The sequence below is a fragment of the Carica papaya genome, chromosome 2 (genome assembly GCF_054855325.1).
Source record: "Carica papaya isolate Zhongbai chromosome 2, ASM5485532v1, whole genome shotgun sequence".
Lineage (NCBI taxonomy): Eukaryota > Viridiplantae > Streptophyta > Magnoliopsida > Brassicales > Caricaceae > Carica > Carica papaya.
In genome coordinates this window covers 31,785,678-31,807,037 of record NC_142310.1, presented here as the reverse complement: position 1 = coordinate 31,807,037, position 21,360 = coordinate 31,785,678, and the positions used below count along the sequence as shown (strand labels likewise).

Here is a 21,360-nt window from a genome sequence, read left to right as displayed (position 1 = left end):
TGTTTTAATTTACCATGTAAGTTTATGTGTAAATTATTATGCATAAAAAATTATTAAATTAATTTAGCCCGTTTAAAGTCATACAATACAGTTAAGGGTATTTTGAACTTTAATGCATCAAATTAAAGTATATCTTTTATGTGTAGAAATTAAATTATTATTTTTGATTTTGTGATATGTCAAATTAGAAATAATGAAAGTTAATTGGCGGTTACCCTATAAATACGGTTATGGTTCCTAAATGACTAGTGGTCAATTAGTTTATTCTATTTGATATCTTATTGTTAGAAATAAAGAGAATGAGAAAACTCCAAGGGACTATGTACTAATTTAAAAGACTAACTGCATGACGTATTATTTTTATTCATCACGACTGATTAATGTACCCTTTCAATTCATATTTTAATTCTGATGATTTAATATGAATTTCAGAGTTTATTTTGTAAAGAATAAATCGCCAACATAAAGAACTTAATAAATACCATTAGTCTGTTGAGTGGCAAGATCATTTTTATTTCTAGTAGCTAAAGCTAATAATCCTTTAAGACATCATATGTTCTTTAGATCTCAACAAAATTGGACTTGATAATTTAACAACAAATTGGGCCATCTTCATACCTCGAACATAACCACTAGACTTATTTAGTTGTCACAACCTTAAGATGATCAATAATCCTCTCATCTAACCATCTACATTGAAGAATACGCAAATGATTAACATAAAGAGGAATTCCAGAAGTAGCATAGAAGACATGTTGTAAAAGTAAGGACCAAGAAATGAAAAAATCTAAATAGACTAGATATCATATCTAAAATCCTTAAAAGATAAAGAATCTTATGATTGTAAGCATCAAGAACTGAAAAATCTAAATAGATTAGATATCATATTTAAATTTCTCAAAATCCCTCCATAACATGAAAGAGTGCCCATCATTTCATGTATATCCCAATGGTTAACTTGTTCTTAATACAACATCCATTATCATGTATTGTAAAAAGAATATCAATAAAAAATAGAAAATTTTCAAATTTTAAATTTTAAAAAGTCATAACTAATGTAGAATTCTCTTAACACACACTTTGACATTGACCAATTATATAATGACATTTTAAAAGGGGTCAGAGAAGCCTATAATATAAATGTATGAATTCAATTTACCTTTTTTTTTTTTACTCTTTGTGAAGAAGAAGAAAGAAATATATATATAGATGTACAAATATTTGAGTATTATTAACACCAATGATAATAGAAAAAAGATATGAAAGATCACGAATATTACAGTTAAAACTATTAAATTTCGCACCTTAATAGATGTCATGTGCCATAAAAGGTACCCTCCCTAGCATCAACCTTTCAATTTATATCATTTTGAAAATGATTAAGAAGTTTTCTACTATATTCACACTCCTAATAAAATATCGTATATATTAAAAGGTAACTCAATATTAATTTATCAATAAAATATTAAATTTAATATCTAAATCTCGAACACTTAAAAATTTATAAACATCTTAATAGTTTTGATAAAGTAGACTCGGACATCCCAATCATCCCCATAAATAAAACTTGAACATCTGAATCTTTATCAAGCAATAAGCTTTGATGCTAAAGCCTCATATTAGCCCAAAAAACTTACATGACATTGTACTAACTATCATTATAGAAAATTAAAAAGTCTTTTTTAACTGAAATCTTTAAATTTGATAATCTCAAATATTTTTTAGTGTAATAGAATGTTGTAATCCTTAGTATTTTATATGAGTTACTAGAACAAATAAGATTTAATGTTGTAAATACGATCAAAATCTTAGCAAGTTGTGACATATCATTACCCTAATTTTTCAAGTTGGTTGCACTTTTTCCTTCCATTTCTCCTTAATTTTCTTCGGTGTCTTGATTATCAATGGATTTATATTTCAAAAAAGCTTTAACATGTGTTAAATTATTCATTTTGTAAATTAATGACTTAAGGATTTTTACATGATAAAACTAATTATAATTGCTACATAAATAGTAATCTTTTTGAAAGAATATTTTTAAATTTTAAAAATACTAGATAAGCAAAAAAGGTAAATAAAATAAGAATGTGATAATTTTTAAGACCAAATCAACATATAAAGACCATTAATAAGCATTAAAAAGATTAAGTTTAATGGGTCCAAATTAACATATCTCCATGATTGTACTGTAATGAATGTTCTAACAAGTAATCATTAAAAAAAAAAAAAAGAATTTGTACTCACTTGTCTGTGTTCTATTAACAAGAACCTCATAAGAGATATGGGACTTCCTTTTCTCTCTCAGAGGAAAAAAATAATGATGTCTTGACCTAAATAGATAACCTCACTGTACACCACCTCTGCTGTCATCTTCAAATCATTTACCATTCCATCCATCACCTCCCAGCTCCTGCAGCCCACCATTGAAACCATTAGAAAAGAACAATTTGTCTTGTCCTTGTCCCGTTCTATGAACCCTATTTTGTACTTATACCATTCAAGATTTTAAATTGTTTGGAGATGATTTGCTTTCAATCTAATTTCTATTGAAATGGCTAGAACCCATGTTTTATTAGCTGTTGAGGTTTGCCCCACCACCAACAAAAATCCATGATGAACATTAAAAAGAAAAAGAAAGCATACTTGGAGGAAGAGAGAATTTAGATTTGAGAGAAGATTTTAACATTGCATTTGTGTTTCTCCCCATGATCCATTTCATCTTGCTTTACACCCTCGCATGATATAACTATCGGCAAATGGAGTTTAATCCCTCCAACATCCCCTCCAATTTTCCCTCTCAAAATCACATTACCCATCATCTGGAAACTCTTGTAATTTGATGTCAAGATTGTGGCGTCAACATCGCCAATTTCAGATTTCTCAACCCTGGTTCGTACTACCAATCTTGTCTCATTGCTGGGGCCTTGTCGAAATCCTGCAATTCTGGTGCTTCCAAGATTAACATTCTCAGACGAGATTTCCGCCATTAAAGGGCTATAATAAAGAACAGTCTTTTCGTCTTTGTTGGATAACTGGAGGAGTGCTAATGCCTCTGCAACCAAAAGAACTTTGTGAGAAGGCGATGTGCCCACGACGTCCATTACAGGGAACCTGAGTTTGGTTATGTGAACCTCCGGGAGTGCTGACTTCATAAAGTTGATAGCCAAGATGCCGAGTATGAGGATTAGGAGAAGGAGAAGGGAAACTACCATGCATGTCGATGCACAGCACTTGAAATAACAGGGATGGCAGCCTTTGTTATCTAGGTCGTCATCATGATTGTCATAATTGTTGTGATCATCGTTTAGGTAGGAATGTCGATCGATTATCTCGCTATGTTGATCGTCTGGGTCGTTAATGCCAATATTATGATGATGGCCACCATGATCATTGTCGTCTTCATCAGAATTTTTCTTGGGTGAATGATCATCCTCAAGGTCATCATCCTCAGGAAGATCCTCGAGTTGGTGGCTCTTGGGAGGGAAATCAGCAAAGACGACCCGGCGTGCAGGCTTATTATGTTTATTGGGCTGGTCGTTGACGCCGGCAGGAGGCAATGGGACTGGTGGTAATGACGGCAACGGTGGCAGTGGTGGTAATGGGGGCCGGGTGAATGGGTTGGCATTGGTGGTTTTGTCAAAACCCACCATTGCTAGAGATCCTCCGAGATGGAAGGGAGGCCAAAGGGTGAGTTTTGAGTTGGAGGGTTTTAAGTCTCAAAATTTCTTCTGTGTCAAATTTAGGAGAACCTCAATTTACGTGGTAAATCAAGGGTGGCATCCAACACATAAAAATTGTTAGTTATATTTCTCAGCTATGTCATTCAATTATCATTATCATTTTCTTCAATTCTTCTATATTATTTAACAAATTAAATATTGGCTAAATCGTGTATATTAGTTTTGTTTTTATATCATGTATAAAAAAAGAATGTTCTTAATGCATAATTAACTGAAAACCAGGAACTTGCACACAGAAAGTTCTTAATGTGAGCTTATATCATCAATTTCATTCACAATGTTGAAGAAGAAAAAGGAAATAGTACAACAAATCATGAAAAAGAAAATGGTACCTTATCTAATGAATTTTAAAATTCAGAAGCCTAAATCCCTAAAAAGAAGATGAACAAATTCTCTCAATTGGACAGATTCACACCTAAGAAACCACAAATATGCTTGTGATTTTTGAATAATTAATTAAGACAACCTTACAATGCGAGACAATGGATCTTAAACTTGATGAAGTCAAGCATCAGCAATTATAAGAGATCATGGTGTCTGCACATTTGAATCCTTGGATTTATTCTCTTCGGAGGATGGCCGGTTCTCTGAGTCAGATTGCCGGACCTCTTCAATCATTTTGACAACATCATCCATATTGGGTCGCATGTCAGGCACCTTTGACACACATGCCATTGCAATTTGCAACATTTGCACCATTTCTTCTTCGATGTTTTGGAATCTCATCAACTCAACATCAAAAACCTCAGCCGTCCACTCCTCCCTCACCACGGATTGCACCCACCTAGGAAGATCAACCATATCATCTCGCCCTGGGGACTGGAGGGGAGCTTTTCCAGTGAGCATCTCAAGTAGGAGGACACCAAAGCTATACACATCTGACTTGTGAGTGTGTTTACGGGTTTCAATCATCTCAGGTGCTCGATACCCTGCACTCCGAGATGGGGTAACAGGTGCATTCATAAGAGAAGTAAGGCCAAAATCAGAGATGCCACTCTCAAGATCTTGGTTGAGGAGTACGTTTGAGGACTTTATATTTCCATGGGTAAATTTTGGACCACCCAGAGAATGGAGGTGGGCAATTCCTCTAGCAATTCCAAGAGAGATTTTTACTCTTGTATCCCAGTCTAGTGGAGTTCTTCCAGGTCCTCTGTTTCCTGTAAAAAACAATCAAATGAGAAGATGCCACAAAAGAAAATTTCAGTAGAAACAGTTGCAAATATAAAAAATTTCAGTACAGGTTAATGGATAATTTACAGTGGAACTGTTCTAGAAGTGAAGAACTGATAAAATGATTTTTATAGTAAAAGTTTCTCTGACTAACAAATGTGATTAACTCCAAAACCATCCTACATCTAGTAGCAATGGATTTTGTTCACCTATTTAAGGTCCCTATTTTGCATCTAAGCAAAAATAGAAATATTATAAAACAACCACCTGGAGATCAAGGCCTATTAAATAAAACTTTTGCCAGGGGCAGACGATTGATAAACTCAAGGCATTATCTACCATTAGCTATTTTCAGAGTTGAACAAGCTGTATATGATGAGTTGCCTTCCCAGTGGGTAAGCTTCAGATGTATTACAGCCTTGTATTTTACTAAGAATTCACAAAAAAAATCTGTTCCAAATATTTATGTTATTGAATCATCCATGCATAAAATAAATGTTCATCAATTTCTGCAAAAGGGTTGTAATGTTTAACTCTTATAAAAAAAATTGAATCCCACAAGTGCAAAGAAAAAAATTTAGCAGAAAACGCCATACCGTGAAGGAGTGTAGATAAGTTGCCTCCAGGGATATAGTCATAAACCAAGAGTTTCTCATCCTTGGAGTAATAATAAGCACGGAGTGGCACAACATTTGGGTGCTGTCCAACCCTTCCTACAATCTCCATCTGCTGTTCAAATTCTCTCTTGCCCACTACTACTTCTTTCAATCTCTTCACCACCACTGTTGTTGACTCTTCCAAGACAGCCTTATATGCTGTGCCATAGCTACCCTTTCCCAACACCTCAGCTGAAGCCCTTAATAAATCCTCAAGATCAAAATTATAGGAACAACCTTCAAAGAAAACCAGCTTATTTTTCTCAGGTTCTTGAACTCCACTCCCAAATTCTTCTTTTGGCTTCTCACTCCTGCCACCACTGGTTGACTTCCCTTTTAACACACCACTGCCTCCCTGATCTTTTTTCTTAATACAGCAGCATAGGATAATTATTGCCAAAAGAAACAGCACAGCAGCCCCCGCAGCTGCAATTGCAATGATAGCTCCTAAATGCAGTTTATTTTTGGAGCTTTCTTTTCCAGGAAACATGGGCGATGGTGGAGGTGACTTGGTAGGTGATGGGGAAGGTGGAGGAAGGATAGGGGAGCAGCCTTTTAGAGGTAGTCCGCACAAGAAAGAGTTACCTACAAAGGATGAATTTGAGAACCTTTGAAGTGACGAAGGAATTGACCCATTAAGATGGTTGTAACTCAAATTCAAATGCTTAAGACTATGATAATCACTATCAGGAATGGGTCCCGAAAGGGAGTTGTTCTGAAGGCTCAATCCTGTCAACTGAGTCAGATTTCGTAATGTCTCAGGAATTTTCCCTGTGAAAGCATTATATGAGAGATCCAGTACATTGAGCCGGGAGGAAAAGAAGGAAGGAATATCACCAGAGAAGTTATTGCGTTGCAGATAGAGGTAATGGAGTGATGGAAGAGATGTAATATCAGATGGAAGATTACCACTCAGGACGTTGGAACGCAGGCTAAGAACCCTGAGGGCATCTAGTTTACCAAGTGTATTGGCTGGAATAGGACCAACAAGTCCAATTCCTGGAAGCCGGAGTGCTATCACACGGGCATGACCTTGAGTGCATGTGATGCCTACCCAGGATGCACAGATTGGAGTAGTAGCATTCCAATTGAGTTTCCGAAGATGAGGGACAGCATCAGCGAAGTCAAGAAGGGCTTGCTTATCTGACTCAAGATCAGCAAAAGCAAGAGAGAGCATCGACACAACAAGGAAGAAAAACAATACCGAAGAGTGAAAATATTTCATGGGATGTTGCACAGAACAGGGTTTGCAGAATTGATTATGGTAACAAATTTGTAGTATCTGCATGTTTTCTTCCCTTCCTGTTTCAAAGTAGCAGAATATCATTAGGCAGCCACAATCTCAAATATTTGCAAAGGTAAAATAAGGGAAGCTGATTCCATTGCTAGCATGAGTGAGGCTGGAATTATCACAAGAATAAGTTTCCAACTGTGAGATAGGAAGTTTTACCAATGCAATGGCCAATGTAATTGGAACTTTCAACACAAATGTCCCTCCCCTATTTCTCTCTCTCTCTCTCTCTCTCTCTCTCTCTCTTCAAATGCAAATCTCTAAAATTGGAGGAGAAAACCATAAAGAAAAGGAATTGCATTCTAATCCTGGTGCATTCTGAAATGTGAAATAGCACTTGGCCTAGGGTATGAGAATTATCAATTCCATGACAAATTATCAGCTAAGCCCCTATAATAAGTTGCAGAAAAAAAATTGACACGTGCATATACTCTGGTAGTGCATGATCTTGAGCTAGATCCCTACCCTCAAGCTGCTGAAGTAAAGAGGTAACTCTGTGACAGGGATTCTGTACATCAATTCCTAATGCTGATCAATAATTGGTGAAATTCACAACAGAAGCAAGCTCCCAGTTACAAGGGAAAAGGGTGGGAAGAAGCATTTGTAATGTTTCTTGTGCAGCAAGATTAGTTGAAGTTTCAGCAAGGCCAGAATTAGACAGCATAGATCTTAAAATATATATTAAAATAAAAGAAAACTTTCCATTTGGCATTTCATGAACTTTCGAGAAAAGATAAGCCCATTTACCTGCCTGCCTTTGCTTTTATGATACCCAATTTAAAAAGAGAAATTCAAAATTAAGCAAGTAAAGACGTGGGATAGGGAAGAGAAAGATAAGCATTATCAAAAAAGGAGGAGCCAAATACATTATCATAGAAGGAATAAAGCAAAAGAAGAATACTTTTTCCCATCACATTTTAAGCCCTCCACTCCAGAAAAACAGCTGCCTTTCTTTTGCTACGTTAATTTAAAGGGTCAGGAAAAGGGTTAAAAAGAAGACCCAACAACGAAGAAAAGGGGATTCTCATAAACAAAAAAACAGTGATAATATCTGGGCACCATGAAGAACCTTTTTTTTTTAAATAAAAAAAAAAAGAAACCAGCTCCAATTATGTACTGCTGATCACAGAGCAGCATGAGCAAATAGTGGCAAACAATATTGATTATACCACTTTTTCCAGTTTTCTATCAGGAAAAAAAAAAAATTGATTTACCACTTTAATATGTAAGTCAAGAGCAAGGAATAGGCTTAGAACAAGAAACATTAAAGTTGGAAGAAAAGATTAATCTTTTTTAAAAAAATTTCTTTCTGGCGAGGAATTGGTTAATACGAAAAGGAAGAAGATGCTTAGCTTCTTCCTGAGATGGGAAAATGAAGTATCTTGTAAGAGTAGAGTTGTTCAACAACCAAAATTCTACTTGTGCTATACAATTGACAAGTAAAAGAGAAAGTTCAATCGAACACCTCCTATTAGAACAAATATTTTTCTCTTTGACTCCCCAGTCCTCAATGCAAAACCTAAGTCCTAAAATTATAGAAGACGAAATTCACAAATTGTCCACCCACATTTTACCCATCAACTCCTAAGAACGCTAGGTTTGTACTGATAGTATGTTTGAAGTCCAACTCTGTCTTACAACTGCGGATTATTAGGAAAAGGAAAGATCTCACAGAAATATCTTCGTAGAATTCATGACAAAAAAATTAAATGGAAACAAATACGGAAATAAAATTAAAATAAATTTCGTGGTCAAAGTAACACCAAGCATTCTTGAGAATTTACTTAGATCTAAAAAGCAGTCAAATTTATACACGCTGATTTTGGTTCATAATCTAAAAACAGCTTAAAATTAGTCGACGTAAACAAACAGCTAATAACCAAGCGACAAAAGATCGGAAAGAACGAAGAAGCAAAAAAGAGAAAGACAAGGAACGAACCTGGGTCTTTCATGGGAATGTACGGTATTTTTTGACAGCTTGAAGGTAAAGAGTAGCCGTTATAGCTCCGTTGAGCTAAAACCGAAGACAGAAACGCGAAAAAGGGGCATAATTAATGGAGCTATTAACGGCATTAGCACGCGAATCGAGGAAGTTGAGCTCCAGATCCGCCATTAAAGCTCTGCAAATCTGTTAGAGAGGCACAATGTGCTGCTACGAACATCGGGTACACATTAAGTGTAAGAATGTTATGGGAAAACGTGAGCATTAACGTCAGGGATTAGTTCCTGAGTTACCCACAAGACGAACGGGAGCTGTATACTTCAACCCAACAAAAACCAAAACAAAAAACAAAAAACAAAAAAAAAAAGAAGAAAAGTTGAGATTTTCTTCTGATTTGTTATATAAAGAGCCGCAAGTCGTGAAGGGGAATCGAACTTAGAGGTGAAGAAAATGGAGGAGAATCTGTTTGTATAAAAGAGGAAAGCTTAAATGGAGAGTGAGAGAAAAGAGAGAATAAAGAGAGTGAGAGTAAGAGGAAGACGACTGCTCTGGATGAAAGAAAACAAATAAATCCTTGTGCGATATTCTTTTAATTTCTGTAAATGTAAAATCCGTATGTGTCACGGTTAAGGCGTTTACATATGGTTCATCAATACCAATTAGGTCCTCACTTTGCTTTTATTTACAGTCATGCCACTGCCGTGGCTGCTTCTCTTTGTAGACTAGTTGTCTTCTAGTGAGACTGGGTGTCTGACTGCTAGTCATGGAACCTCATAATGCCAGGTAGATAAAACAAAATTAACATTATTTATACATTAAATAATATTATAATGCAATTATACAAATATAAACTCAATTTAATTTACTAATCTCATTGCTAAAAATATTAATATTTGAGATACGTTTAAATTTAATGGTTACTGGAGAAGGGGGTGGCGGTCGATGCAACAACTCCAAGCTTTTTAATTGATTACGCAACTACTCCACCTGTTTAATTTAAATGTCATCCCTTGTACACATGCAGCAAACCTACCATTTATATATATATATAATCATGCATCAACACCACACCAACGCCGGGAATCACAATGCAATATATATATACATATTGGACTACATGTATTATATACACACACACACATCCGGAAGATAAAAGAAATTATTATCTCGAGTTGTGCACGAAATTAATGCAACCAATTGACAAGAATTTTGGGTCTGGATAAATTAATAATTTGCTTGTTATAATGTCATGATTCTAAATATAAATTATAAACTTATCATTAATGTAATATAGGGGTATATATGGTATTTAAATAAGATTCGATTATATTTTATAATTATGTTTATAAAGTCTATATCATCTTTTTAAACATAACTTTTGGATTATGTGTTACTTTTTTCATATTTAAAAAAGTAAAAGTTGAAGGTTACAAAAATCCTAAACCTAATTTATATACAAAAAAAATGAAATAAAAGGGTTTTGAAAAAAATAAGAAATACAAAGGGTATAGGGGATGAGAAGTCACGTCTCATGTGGATCATATTTGATTAAAATGAACGTTACACTAAGAGTATATATATATATGTGTGTGTGTATATGTATACGTATATGGAATTAGAAGGTAATTAATTTAACATTTATATTGTTTATGATGTCTCGACATCCATCATTACCATATGGTTGGTGTTGACGACAGACACCTTTCTCTTCTTATTATATCTATGACCCTCAATTAATTAATTCAATTAATACTTTCCCTATTTGCACTTTTACTTAAATTTTATTATTTTTATTAATTTCCCATCACCAGACAAAACTGATGACATTTCATTTTCTTCTGAAATTATTTCAAAAAAAGTACACAACATTCTGTAAATTAATTTTCCTCCTTAGAAAGAAAAAGAGAAAAGGGTTTTTTTTTTTTTCCTACAAATCTCTCTCTCTCTCTATATATATACATATGTGTGTGTGTGTATATTGGTGACAAGGGCTGAAAGATAATGTATCAAAATAAAGGCGTGATAATTATTATAAATTAATTAATGTGTAAGTAGAGAGATTTGAATATAATATTTGTTATGATTAGAAAAGAGACATACTTCTTCATGAATGGAGCCTTCACATGTCTTTATGCCATAATTGACATCTGAGCTCCACAGTGGATTTTTATTTAAAATTTTATATTTGTACAGTCTAAAAATTTTATAAAAAGTATAAAATTATTACCTTCGTAGTGTAACGTAGTGTAATTGACTATTTTATAAATAGTATAATGTAATGTAAGATAATTATAATTATGATCACTATTATTACTGTAAATATAATTGTGTTGTATATTTGATTACACACTTTGTATGGTAAAAAAGGACGAAGAAGTAATTATTTTTTATTACAAAATTTTGTTAATTACATAGGTTATAATCTTATAGAAAGAACCAAACATGTTATAAAATGATAATTGACAAATAATTTTAATGAATTTTTTAAAATTTATTTCACAGTTCAATTAGATAGTATTGTAAATTCATCGTAAATAATTTAAAATATATATATCTATGCAAAATTCTATATGAATATGTGTAAGCCTATTAAAGAATATCATGCATCTAGATTACATATTTAATTTATAAATAAATTATACAAATTTATAGTTTGTTCTAAACTTTTTTTTTAAAAAAGCTACAACTTCAATTGATAAACATTAAATTTTATCATTTCATTTAAAATAATATGAGAAAGGAATTTATAATTTTTCAAATAAAGTAATTAAATATAAATTTCAAAGTAAATTACATAAAATGTTTCACTTTTAAAATGTAACCCTAATGAATTGATTTCCTTCTCCGACGGTTCAAGAATTTGAAAGGAAGTGGGATTACTTTATACAAAGCTAACTGAGTAGTGTGTTTGACTTTTTAATTTATGACTTTAGAATTCGATTCATAATCATATGGTAAAATCATAAGAAATTAAGCTTCACCAGATCTTGTTGTTCTCAAAAAAAGAAAATTTTGATAACATTGTAGTAAAATTATAATCAGATTAAATTATTTAGTTCGCAATCAAGAAAATAATAATTATAGTAAATATTATAGTTTTGATTCATAGTCCTCTAATCACTGAGATTACCAAATAGTATAATAAGGATAATAAACATATCTTTTTTAACATAATCTTATTTTTATATAATCAACCAAATGTCTAATTAATATGTTTAGGAATGATAATCCTTTTATATGGAGAGAGGGTGAATTATAATGATTTATGAATATATATATATATATATATATATTTTTTTAATAAATAAATTTCCTTAATTAAAGTAACCACAACCAACTTAATACAAGAATTTCTTGAAATAAGAAAAAGGCCTCATCTGCCTAAAAAGAAAAAGTTAAAACTTTTAACTACCTTAGTTAGTCATTCTTGTTTTTTAAAATCTTCTTTTGATTACTTTACTATATTCCCCTACAAAGACACCTAACACCACGTGGTTGGCACATTTCCTTCTACCTCCCGGAGCGTGCCATTTTTATATCCTATTTGACTTGTGCAGCTCACTACATCATTCTACCATACACACACCCACTCAGCGCACATGTACTCCCAACTCATTCCAACCAGTTCTCTTTCCATATTAGTCAAATGAATAAATAAATAAATAAATAACTGCCCTTCACCACCCTCTTTATTCTCTTTTGTTATGTTGAACTTAATGTCTCCTCAGCACCCACAGGTGTTATAACATATGCACTGTTAGTCCACGGCAGCAAACAAGAAGACAGACCATTTATCTGCAGAAGCTGCCAGTTGCAACAAAGTTTTAGCCAGTGATTATGCCATTATGGAGATCTTAACTCCCCAGATCTTTTCTTATTAGACCACTTTCATCTCTGCTATAACCCGTGGCAGCTAAAACATAACCACAATATCAAGACACAGCAACATTGTGTAACATTACTAGGACGCTCCACCAAGAGCATAAGAGAAAGAGAGAGAAAAAAAAAAGCCATTGCGGCGTCTAACCTGTTGTTCATCACATTTCCAGTGTGAGCTTTACTCGCAATTGCCACGGCACAACAAAAGAGATCCAAGCAATAGTATTTTGAATATCTAAAAAATCATACATTAACCCCTCTAGTTGAAGAATTCACAAGCCACTCTGTTGATGGAATCTATGATTCTATCCCACTCCTTCCCCTCAATCTTTACTGGCCTCCTAAGATATGGCGAGTACTCAAACTTTCAAGATATGCCATGTCAACCACAAGTTATGTACTGCCAATAAAATCTCTGAAACACTGCTTGTGGCATGCATGATAAACTAAAACAAGGTTTGCATGTAATTTAACAATTTCATAAACATAAGCAAAAAAAAAAAAAAAGACTCTTCATTTGTAGAAATCAAAGTCGGTATCAGGCTTCTTCACATTGGCTCGGTAACCTTTCTCGAAATCCTTGGGCAGTATGACGTATCTGTTCTTTCTAACAGCATGCATTCCAGCCTCTTGGCAGATAGCTGCAATCTGCAGGGCGACCAAACAATTACAGACAAGTAATTGAAAAAATATTACATAATTTCATGATTAAAAAGTTACATAGAAAACATAATTAACAGTATTTATATCCACAGCTGGAAGCCTGAAGCCCATCCTACAAACTCTCTAATGCAATTAAATGACTACTAAACTATAAATCACAGTACTCAGCAGGACAGTTATAAAGTATTAGGCGTTATACAAAATCCACCAACGTAAGTTCCTTGTAATAGGTCCATTTTAAATTAAGAATTATTATTTACAAAGTAAAATGACATAATTTTCATCTTGTTCATGGTGGCACTTGCTTTGACAAAAGAACCAATGAACCACAAGATAACATCTAATACAATGGATCTAACATGAATCATCACTTCCCCTTGTAACTTTTGAGAAAAAATGCAGAAGCCATATGATCAAGAAAACCATATGGATTGGAAAGATACCGGTATCAAAAAGGAAGTTCCCTCAACAAAAAAAACAAACTCTCATAAGAAGTGTGACAAACTAACCTCAGCAGCACTGATTTTATCAGGCCGAGAAACATAATCTTCCAAGTCCACCTCATCGCTTAGGTTCATTTTAGAAGTGCAGACCTGTACAGCAACAAATGAGCCCAAAATGTGCTTAACTTGTAATACACCAAGGAAAAGTCCAGAAGCCACAGCCAATGTGAGATAGATAGAAACGTGCTATTACAAAATTGTATTGTAGCCTTGGTTCGAAGCCTTAAGTAACTGAAGAGACACATGAAGTGTCTTGCATGAATAACATGCTATAATCAGCAAAGAGACTGTTGCAACTGAACTGTCTCAAGATTGTGCAATTACAAATAAAATGGACTTCTGAACAAAACTTGCCTGGAAAACAAGCCTCTTTTGTCGTCTATCAGGCAATGGAAATTCAATCTTCCGATCAAGCCTTCCAGGACGTAGAAGTGCAGGGTCCAGAGTATCTGCCCTATTGGTTGCCATTATGACTTTAACATTAACTGTCTGATCAAACCCATCCATCTAGAGAATAATGTAACACAGCCAGAAGTTAATATAAGAACAGGAACTAATAACAATCACAGGCCAAATAACAGTTGTGCTATCCAGTGACACATTTCTTCTTAGCCCTAAAACCTATTTCTTCCACATGGAATCCCCAATTACAGCATATAATCTTTCCTTTTCATTTCCTTTTTCACTTGTTACCTGATTCAGAAGTTCCATGAGGATTCGCTGAACTTCTCTATCAGCTCCAGTTTGAGCATCAAACCTAGCAGTAGCAATAGCATCCACCTCATCAATAAAGATAATAGCAGGGGCATTCTCTTTAGCCAGACGGAACACATCACGGACCATCCGTGGGCCCTGTGACAGAGAAACATAGAAGATATTAAAAATTGAAGAAAAGAAGTACCCAACCGATCCCAGAATTATACAAAACTTTTTCTACCCAAAAAAAAATGTAAATCAAACATATATTTGAAAGCAGAATAACCATGTAATTGTCACATGATAGAAGCCAAATGATGCTGAATGGATTTCACCTACATTTTCTAAATATTAAGAATCATGTTCCTTTTGAATCTAGAATTTTATTGTAGCAGTTAGAAGTCTATTATAATAATTATAGTAAGCAATTACGTTCAATTTATGCTTTATCTTCTTTGAAGTTTTCTACAAGAATTTCAAGTGATTATAAGATTAGTATTAAATTAAGACACTACAAATACCTATGCGACCTCAATTAGGAGGCAGCTCTTATTCAATGCAAATATAGAGAACCTTCTCAAGAAACTTGTTATCAAACCTCACCTAAGAAGTGATGCTCAGGAGATCCTACATTTGCTCCCTAGTTACTTCTCTAGTCATTTTCCTAGCCATCCGACCCTAATCTGCAATGTTTTTGGTGTTATATCTAAGAATTTTAGGTAGATAAATGAAGGATAATTTGTCCGACATCATAAAAATTACTGGAAGCAAACATGAAGAGTAGGAGGGTTCTTTTCTTGAAGGGCAAGCGGGAGGGGATGAGATAAGAAAACAGATTCTTGTGATAAGAAAAATATAAATTATCATGTATATTGCTAATTTTAATATGACAAGAACCTTTAATAGAGGAAGAAAGAAAGACATAGACATTTAGTTATACAGATTACCAAATATAGTACTAGTTTCTAATAAGACCAGAATCTTCTATTCATACCTCACCCAAGTACTTCTGAACAAATTCAGAGCCAACAACTCTGATAAAGGCTGCAGTTGTATGATGAGCAACGGCTTTGGCAAGCATAGTTTTCCCAGTGCCAGGAGGACCATAAAGCAAAACACCACGAGGAGGATCTATACCAATTTGTTTGTACAGTTCATGGTGAGTCAGAGGTAATTCAACTGCTTCACGAATTTCCTGCTTTTGAATGTCGCACCCTCCAATATCCTAAGATAAGTAAAGAGACTGTCAAAATCTAGGCTGGATAACTTTGCGAAAACACAATATACAAATCTTTGACTATATATAGGCAAAATTCCATCTGACGGCCATGAGACGCAGATATTAACATGACATTGTTAACTTGCTTAATTTTCACATACAAGAGAGAAAATAATATCAGCATGTAAAACCAAATAAACATGCTGTCAGCAGTTAGCAGTGAAAACTGTGAACTGTTGCAACCATAATAAGAAACAACAGATTACGTTTATAATACGTCATGAAAGCAGAAAACCACATAAGTGAGATAAAACAGTTATCTCAAAGCTGGATTTTTTTTACCCAAAAGGCAAATGCTACAAATCTACAACTAACTTCATTCCATAAGTAAATGTTGTACATACAGTTATCTCTTTTCGGATAATGTAAGCACCAAATTGTCAAAGATAACCAAAATCAGCATGCCGAAGAGAAATCATGAAAAAAAAAAACCATCAGGGAACTCAACGATAAGCAAAATTAGAAAGAACTCAGCAAGCGGTAGGAAGTTTGGATACCTCCATTCAAGATTAATTTGGGCTAGAAAGATCATGGTAACTTAAATTATACACGTTTCCAGCGTTAAACGAAACAGCAAACACACAAACCATAGCTCTCTTTGATAATTTCTAATTCCTTAAATGCAGTTAAAAACGACAATACCCCTAACCTTAAAGACCAGCACACAATTCGAAGTACTTATTGGAGAAAGCCCAAAAAACCCTAATGTCCCTGATAGAAGAAACCCTAATTAGGAAGACCAAACAACAAAATTAAAATAATTACTTACATTGTAAGTGACATCCGGCTTCTCCGATTGACTGAGGAGGGAGATGCTGGAATCGGCCTCGGGGGGTAAAACATCGACGAGGGCGTTGGAGTGGCGGTGAAGAGCCACAGAAGCAGAAGGCTTAAGAAGTTCTCTGTTGATTGTACTGAGGATTCTAACATAGTAATTGGATCCAGTGGTGGAGCCGACGATGCCGTTGTTCTGGTCGACCATCTCCATAAACTGCCCGATAACGAGAGGCACCGATTGAATCCGCTTGACCTCCTCCTGAGCCCGGAGGAGCTCCCGCTTCAAGTTCTTTTGCTCGTCCTTGACGTACTCCTCCTGTATGTCGATGAACTCGAGTTGCCGCTGCAGAGACTTAAGGCGGCTGTAGAGATCCTCCTCGTCGACGGATGACGGGTCCGCAAGCCCTTGAAGGTCCAATCTCGTTGAAGGGAATGACGGCGGTGGCTCCGCTGCAACCGGCTTTGGGTCCACTACCATGGCGGATGCTGCCATGCTTTCGCTTCGATTCTTCTGGTATCTCGTAGTGCAGGGAGAAAGAAAATGGAGTGATGCGCAAGAAACTGTACCAGGAGGACGGTATTCTTTGTAGCTCTGAGAGGGAAATGGGAAGAGCGGATTGCCCCAATTTATACGCGAGGAGGAGGATACGATTAATCCCAAACGACGGATTTAGTAGCTAGTTTTACAAGGCCAAAGCCCTCAAAATAATGGGCTTGGACTGCAAAACCGGGTCGGGTCATTGATCCAATTAAACTACTAACTAAAGTTTTTATTTTATGGTATGAAGGAACTATGTAATTAATTGTTATTTATCTATAAAAATATTATAGGTAAAAAAAAATATAATAAAAGGTGTATAAAAATATTACTAATTTTTTCTAAAAGATTTGCAGTCTACTAAATTAAATCTCAAATTTTATATTTAATTTGTAGTAAACATTAATTGACAAATATTGTAAATATAATTAATCAATGCACTTTAAATTCTATTTTCATAATAATTAATAAAAAATTAAAAATGAGCCGATAACATTTTGTGCTACTCGTACGTGATAGTTTTAATCTAAAAACATTATTGAAATAATAGCTGTCCAGTTTGAGCTTTAGGGTAAGTCGATCATCCCCACAAAATTACACCAAAATCTATGTAATTATTTTATAATTACAAAATAAGTAATATATATACATATATCAAAAATAATAACTAATGTAAAAAATAAGATCGGATCAAATAATATTCGATATGGTCTTGGGTCCAAAAATTTTTGAACTATAATATTTGTTCTGTTTTAATTTAAATTTGACGTAGTATTAACACAAACTAATTAATTTTTTAACATTAAACATTAAAATAATATATCTACAAAAATACTATATGTGTGTATTATATAGAATATTGTAATAAAATTTTAAAAATATAAATAATGTATTTTTTAACATTTAAAATTAAAATAATAAATTTAAAAAATTAGATATTGTTAAACAAATTTAGATCCATTTCGTCTCAAAATCGGATGAAATCAAAAATTTTATGTTCAATTCTATCGGAATCAAAATTAATGTAGGTTTGATTTTCAATCCAGAGAAAACTGATTCTATTCGACTTTAATCTAAAATCAATGTTCACTATTATATATATGAGTGGATAACATAAATCAAACTCATAATTTTATATATGGGAAAAGACAAATCAAACATTAAGCTAATCACATACACCAAAATTTATGTAATTATTATTATTTCTTTGTATGCCACAATTTCTTTCCCACTGCTACCACATAATACATAGTCTAAACAAAATTCATAAACAACTTTAGAAGAAAACAATAACGAATTTAACACAATATACGAATTTAAAATTAGAAAAGGAAACAAAGAATGCGGTACGCATGTTTTTGAATCCTGATCCCCAAACTTCTACATCTATTCACAACTATTCCAAAGCGAAGAACTTAGTAATTGATAATGGTGATCATTAATCCTTCATAGCTAGGTCTAAGAAATAGAGAATCTTCTTCTTCTAGGCTTGGTGATATCAACAGCATTATCATCAAGATTGGAGGTGTCTTTAGACCCGTGTTTGAAAGGATTCAACTTTCCAAGCGTTTTGGACATGGAAGAGAAGAAAGTGTTCTTCCGCTGGCCTCCTTTGCTACTCGTCCCTGATCCAGGGTTCTTGTGCATATCCGATATGTATAGCTTCATTTTCATCAGCTCGGTTCTCAGTGCTTCGTTCTCTCTTATCAGCGACACGTCCGCTTGCAGCTGGTTCCGAGTAGCGACGGCATCTGCCATCTTTGGATCTTCCGCCACCCCACTCCTCAGCTTTAGCTGATCGTAGTACAATGCATGCAAAACGATCTGCACTGGCAACCGCTTGTTCTGCGACGCATGTACTCGCGCCTCGTACGATAGTCTAAGAGGGTCCATGGAGCTGCAGACCTTTTCCCTCTCGATCTCATCCAGATTCGGGTGAGCCTGCAAAATCAAATTAAGCCTACTTGATCAATACTACGGGTATACCAGAGACGGACAGACGGTGTCATTTTACGGGTTGAGATTTCGTTCACCTTCAAGTAAATGTCAATGGCGCGGTAGAGATCGTCGTCGACTTTTCGAGCACCTTTAGGGACAAGATTAGCGATACCGTTGAATTTGGAGATGCTGAGTTCAGCGTAGGTGGCGATCTCCCCAAGGTAGCTGTCCACGGTCTTTGCAACTCTCTGCGTAGTAGCGGAACATGGCTCCTGGAAATCACCGCCGTTGAAGATGGTCATGTTCTTCTCCTTCTCCATGAAGGCAGAGATGGTTCTCCTGACGCTTTCCAAATCGAACAGCCTCTCTCCGTCGTAAGTGAAGGATAATACCAGAAGGTCGTCGACCGTCACGTGCTCTAAAATTGCGGCGATTCGCTTCTCGAGCTCGTTCTTGCAAGCTGTGGGGGCCTTAAGGAAGGTAGCAGATCGGAGGAGACAACAGAGAAAGTTGATGGGAAAAGCTGCCTTCTCAGCGGGTAACAGCTTGACGATTGACTCAAGAAGTTCCCGCTGTTTGTTTCTGATATCGGAGTCACCATGATCTGAATACTTGATGCCACAGCCGGTGTGGTCTCGCACCAGATCCTTGAGAGATCTCTCTGTGTAGGTTATGATAGCACTCGCAATAGTTAAAGTCTTGGCGCCTCGTTGTTTCATGGCCGCAATGATTCTTTGGAAGAATTCAATGTCCAGGATCGACAGCTCCTCCGTCCACCAATTTGGCGGTGAGCGACAAGGAAAGTTGGCTTCGTTGCATGCCTAATTTCATTTTTTCCATCAAACAAAACCCATCACGTTTAGATCAGCTTACTAATAAATCATTACACAACAGAAAACAATCTTAAAAACATACTAAAAAGCAACTGGACTCGAAACTATAAAATTTGAACATATTTAAAAGTTGGTAACAGGTATAAATATTAAATACCTTGAGACTTGCAACGTCAATGCAACGCTGGACGATTCCGAGATCTTGAGCCATGGGAAGGAGAAGCTCACAGGACTTGAGGACAACGACGGCGCCGGAGAGGCTAGAAAGAGCAACCTGAGAGAGGAAGTCTTCAGTGCGACCGGCGAGGTTGTTGTCACAGTACTTGTCGGTCATCTGCAGGTACTCAGCGGCGCAACGGAGAGCCGCGACGTTGTGAACTGTGATCTCAAAGTTGACGCCATAGCAGAATTTGGCTGCTTTCTCGAACATCTCTGGGCCTCCCGGTATATCGGAGAGATTGATTCTGGTCAAATCCGTTTCTTTTGAATCCAGTATGAGTTTTCTTATATAGTTGCTTTTTGCCACAAGCATAAACTGCCACAAGACACATAAACCGAAACCTTTAGTTTTCCATTTCCGCGCTTCAAAACAGCAAGCTAGCTAGTCAGTATATAATTACGTACCTTGTGAAGAGAAAACTTTGCTTCTCCAACTTCAACCACCACGTCGGTTGGAATATCTTGGGAGAAAACCCTGTAATAACCCATACATGTGTATAATTAGCAAAAGTTAACAGACTACTAATTTTGATCTGAGTAGATATACGTAAATATTAGAGACGAAATAATGCATAGTTAAGGTTAGTTACTACGTACCATTGGCCTGTCCTCTCCATGGCCAAGGAAAGCCTGGTGTTGGCGGTGTTGAGAGGGGTATTAGCCATGGAGCTGAATTGAGAAGAGGGCTTCCTACTAGAGACTAAGAGAAGGGTGTGCTAAATAAAGCAATATGCCAATCTTATCTGGCATGAATTTGACGTTGCCCTTTTTTTTTTTGATTTGGTAAGAAAGGATCTTATCTACGTACTGTAATATATATCTTTCTTTTGGAGATAGTTTCTCTTTATATCCATTTGACCATTATATCCCAGCTGAAAATCTCAATTAATCTGGTCTTCAAGGTTAATTTACGACGGTTTGCAAATTACGGGAATTTGTGAACTTTAAAGGGGTAAAAGGGGAAATTCAGTGGACGTATACGCATAACTTATACAAATAATTGATGTGTAAATAATGGTGAGGGCCAGGGTAGAGGTAAAGGCAGAGGGAAGTCGTGCGTTGGACGTGGACTGGACTCAGAAAGATGTCTCAGCCACACAAACGAGTGGCTAGGACTTGAGTCCATAGTTCCTTTGTCTTTTAAAGTTTTGGCCGTTGCTCCTCCACGTCACTTGGCGGCCTCAATTTACGCGCTACCGGGTCCCACTTCGGACAGGATAATCACGTGGCTCCCAA

General features: G+C 35.4%; 4 protein-coding genes across 5 annotated transcripts; all 4 read right to left on the bottom strand.

Moving 5' to 3' along the window:
• Positions 1-585: 585 nt before the first annotated feature.
• On the bottom strand, positions 586-3,663 carry LOC110823811 (Late embryogenesis abundant (LEA) hydroxyproline-rich glycoprotein family). 2 transcript variants are annotated; one of them, XR_015817245.1, is made up of 3 exons: positions 2,644-3,663; positions 2,245-2,410; positions 586-690 (listed from the first exon to the last, which is right to left on the bottom strand). XR_015817245.1 is itself a non-coding variant. In XM_088214089.1 (2 exons), the coding sequence occupies exon 1, from the start codon at positions 3,648-3,650 to the stop codon at positions 2,661-2,663; it is 990 nt and encodes a 329-aa protein (XP_088070215.1). In that variant the 5' UTR covers positions 3,651-3,663; the 3' UTR covers positions 2,145-2,410; positions 2,644-2,660. The 2 variants fall into 2 exon arrangements, 1 of the variants encoding a protein (XP_088070215.1); XM_088214089.1 differs by lacking the exon at positions 586-690 and having other exon boundaries at positions 2,145-2,410.
• A 303-nt stretch (positions 3,664-3,966) lies between these two features.
• On the bottom strand, positions 3,967-9,405 carry LOC110823739 (Leucine-rich repeat protein kinase family protein). Its single transcript, XM_088214088.1, has 3 exons — positions 8,797-9,405; positions 5,507-6,868; positions 3,967-4,897 (listed from the first exon to the last, which is right to left on the bottom strand). Exons 1-3 carry the CDS (start codon positions 8,807-8,809, stop codon positions 4,269-4,271), a joined length of 2,004 nt encoding a protein of 667 aa, XP_088070214.1. The 5' UTR covers positions 8,810-9,405; the 3' UTR covers positions 3,967-4,268.
• Positions 9,406-12,812: 3,407 nt separating this feature from the next.
• Positions 12,813-17,239, bottom strand: RPT3 (regulatory particle triple-A ATPase 3). Its single transcript, XM_022054263.2, has 6 exons — positions 16,589-17,239; positions 15,535-15,765; positions 14,538-14,696; positions 14,199-14,351; positions 13,851-13,934; positions 12,813-13,326 (listed from the first exon to the last, which is right to left on the bottom strand). The coding sequence occupies exons 1-6, from the start codon at positions 17,087-17,089 to the stop codon at positions 13,192-13,194; spliced, it is 1,263 nt and encodes a 420-aa protein (XP_021909955.2). The 5' UTR covers positions 17,090-17,239; the 3' UTR covers positions 12,813-13,191.
• A 1,069-nt stretch (positions 17,240-18,308) lies between these two features.
• On the bottom strand, positions 18,309-20,908 carry RPT2 (Phototropic-responsive NPH3 family protein). The gene is made up of 5 exons (XM_022054206.2): positions 20,722-20,908; positions 20,530-20,599; positions 20,063-20,440; positions 19,168-19,893; positions 18,309-19,075 (listed from the first exon to the last, which is right to left on the bottom strand). The coding sequence occupies exons 1-5, from the start codon at positions 20,787-20,789 to the stop codon at positions 18,593-18,595; spliced, it is 1,725 nt and encodes a 574-aa protein (XP_021909898.1). The 5' UTR covers positions 20,790-20,908; the 3' UTR covers positions 18,309-18,592.
• Between the last annotated feature and the right edge of the window lie 452 nt (positions 20,909-21,360).